Source organism: Plasmodium gallinaceum (assembly GCF_900005855.1).
Source record: "Plasmodium gallinaceum strain 8A genome assembly, contig: PGAL8A_v1_76, whole genome shotgun sequence".
NCBI classification, from domain to species: domain Eukaryota; phylum Apicomplexa; class Aconoidasida; order Haemosporida; family Plasmodiidae; genus Plasmodium; species Plasmodium gallinaceum.
This window is the reverse complement of record NW_021628238.1, coordinates 2067514-2069742: the sequence shown is the minus strand read 5'-3', so window position 1 is coordinate 2069742 and position 2229 is coordinate 2067514. Positions and strand designations below refer to the sequence as shown.

General features: G+C 14.3%; 1 protein-coding gene across 1 annotated transcript in view; it reads left to right on the top strand.

Moving 5' to 3' along the window:
* Positions 1-945: 945 nt before the first annotated feature.
* Positions 946-2229, top strand: part of PGAL8A_00242600 (DnaJ protein, putative) — a gene marked incomplete at both ends in the record, with an annotated part of 2638 nt that continues 1354 nt past the window's right edge. Inside the window, 5 exons of the mRNA XM_028671161.1 lie at positions 946-1055; positions 1146-1533; positions 1746-1803; positions 1899-1934; positions 2013-2144. Coding sequence (XP_028527841.1) covers positions 946-1055; positions 1146-1533; positions 1746-1803; positions 1899-1934; positions 2013-2144 — 724 coding nt within the window. The remainder of the gene's footprint in view (positions 1056-1145; positions 1534-1745; positions 1804-1898; positions 1935-2012; positions 2145-2229) is intronic.

Sequence of the window (2229 nt, the reverse complement as noted above, 5' to 3'; positions counted from 1 at the left end):
TTTTTTTTTTTTTTTTTTTTTCCTATATTTATTATTTTTTATACATTTATATTTTAGTCTATATTAAAATTTATATTTTTTATATATACATTTAAAAAAAAAAAAAATTAAATAAAAATGATAAATAAGTTGCTTGTATTCAGTAATTTATAATTTTTAAGTTAAATTTAAAAAAAGCGTAAGGAATTTCTTATAATTAACAAAAATTACACATTTATAAAAAGAATTATATATATACATATATATATATTTTTTATACATGTTGAGTTGTAGATTATATATATTTTAAAGATTCTTAAATATAATGAAATTTTGATGCATAATTTTTCATATATGGTTTCATAATAATTTTATCCTTATATTTATTTAATTTACTTTTTTCTATATAATTCCTTATTTGTTTTTATTTATGTTTTATTTGTTTTTTCCTCAAATTTTTATTTTATTTTTATTTAATTTTTTTTTTTTTTTATTTTTTTTTTTAAAGAAATTCTTAAAAAGACGCATTAATTTTTTTTTATTACCAAAGTAAATATATATATTGAATATAAATTAAAAAAAAAAAATTATTAATCTTATGCATATAATAAAAAAATATATATTTTTTTTTTTTTTTTTTACAATTCTTTTAATTTATATTTAAAGCTACGAGCAATTTTCTTTTTTAAAAGATAAAATTTTTTTTCAACTTTTCCATTAAGGGATAAAAAAAATATTCTATTGAAAATATCTTTTTTTTTATAATGTTTGTGTTATAAATTAAAGAAGCCTTTTTAGTATTTTTTTTTTTTTTTTTTTAAACTTTCATAAAATTCGAAAGTAAAAAAAAATTCTGTATATGAGTATTTTTTGTTTATTTTTATTTTTAAGTATAATGTAACTTATAAAATAAAAAATAATATAATTAATGGGGAAAAAAAAATTTTTAAGAAAAGGATATTAAAAATGTTTTTAATTAAAAAAAGAAATATTCATTTTTTTAATATTATTTCTACATCAAATATTTTAAGTAAAAGTTTTATAAATACAAGAAATAATTTTAAATTCCTAAAAAGGTATTATTTATATATTCCATTTGTATTATTTTATTTATTAAAACTTTGATATTCATTAACTAAATATTTCTTTTCAAAAATTTCTTTAAGGCATTTTTCAAGTAAAAATTTTTATGATATATTAAATGTTAAAAAAACTAGTAGCAAAAATGAAATAAAACAAGCATATAGAAAATTGGCGTTAAAATATCATCCTGATAGAAATCCAAATAATAGAAAAGAATCAGAAAAAAAATTCCGCGAAATAACAGAAGCTTATGAAACTTTAAGTGATGACAATAAGAAAAGAATTTATGATAGTCAATTAAATAATGGATTTTATTCTAACAGCTTTAATAATTATTCAAATGCAACTAATAATATGAATTATAATTATCAAACTAGGAGAATGAGTGATGAAGAAATAGAAAATGTTTTTAAAAATGTATTTGGAAATATTAACTTAAACGATATTTTTAAATCTAATATTTTTAATGAAGTATAAAAAAAAAAAAAAAAAAAAAAATTATTAAGATATATATAAATACACAATTGTCAATTTACAAAAATATACAAAAAAAATTTTAAAATTAACATCATATTTATATTACATAAATAATTAAAAAGACGCAAAATTTATATCGAAATATTTTATATATACAATTATATAGTTATACAACTTGATTTTTTTTTTTCTTTTTTTTTAAATAGAATAACTTTAGAACTAGAACAATGCAAAATGACATTTTTAGTAATTTAGGATCATTTGGTAATATTCGAAATTTTTTTTTATCCTTATTCCAATATTAATTTTATTTTAATTTTATTATAATTTTATTTTATTTTTTTTTTTTTTTTTTGTAGAATCCTATGGGAATAATAACAGTGAAAATATCAAACGTAATAATATTTTTTATATTTTCCAATACTTTATATTTTTTTAACTTTTTTAATATTTCTTTTTCTTTACATTTGTAGAAACAAATATAAAGACAGAAATAATACCAAAAGGAAATAAAATAATTGAAAAAACTACTAAAATTATTACATATAAAGATGGGAAAGTAAAACAAGAAATAATAGAAAGAGAAATAAATAATAATAGTAAAGGTTCATAAACAAGATAAAATATACGTATAATACAAAAAAAAAAAAAAAAAAAAAAAATTTTTTTTTTTTTTTTTTAATTTTTTTT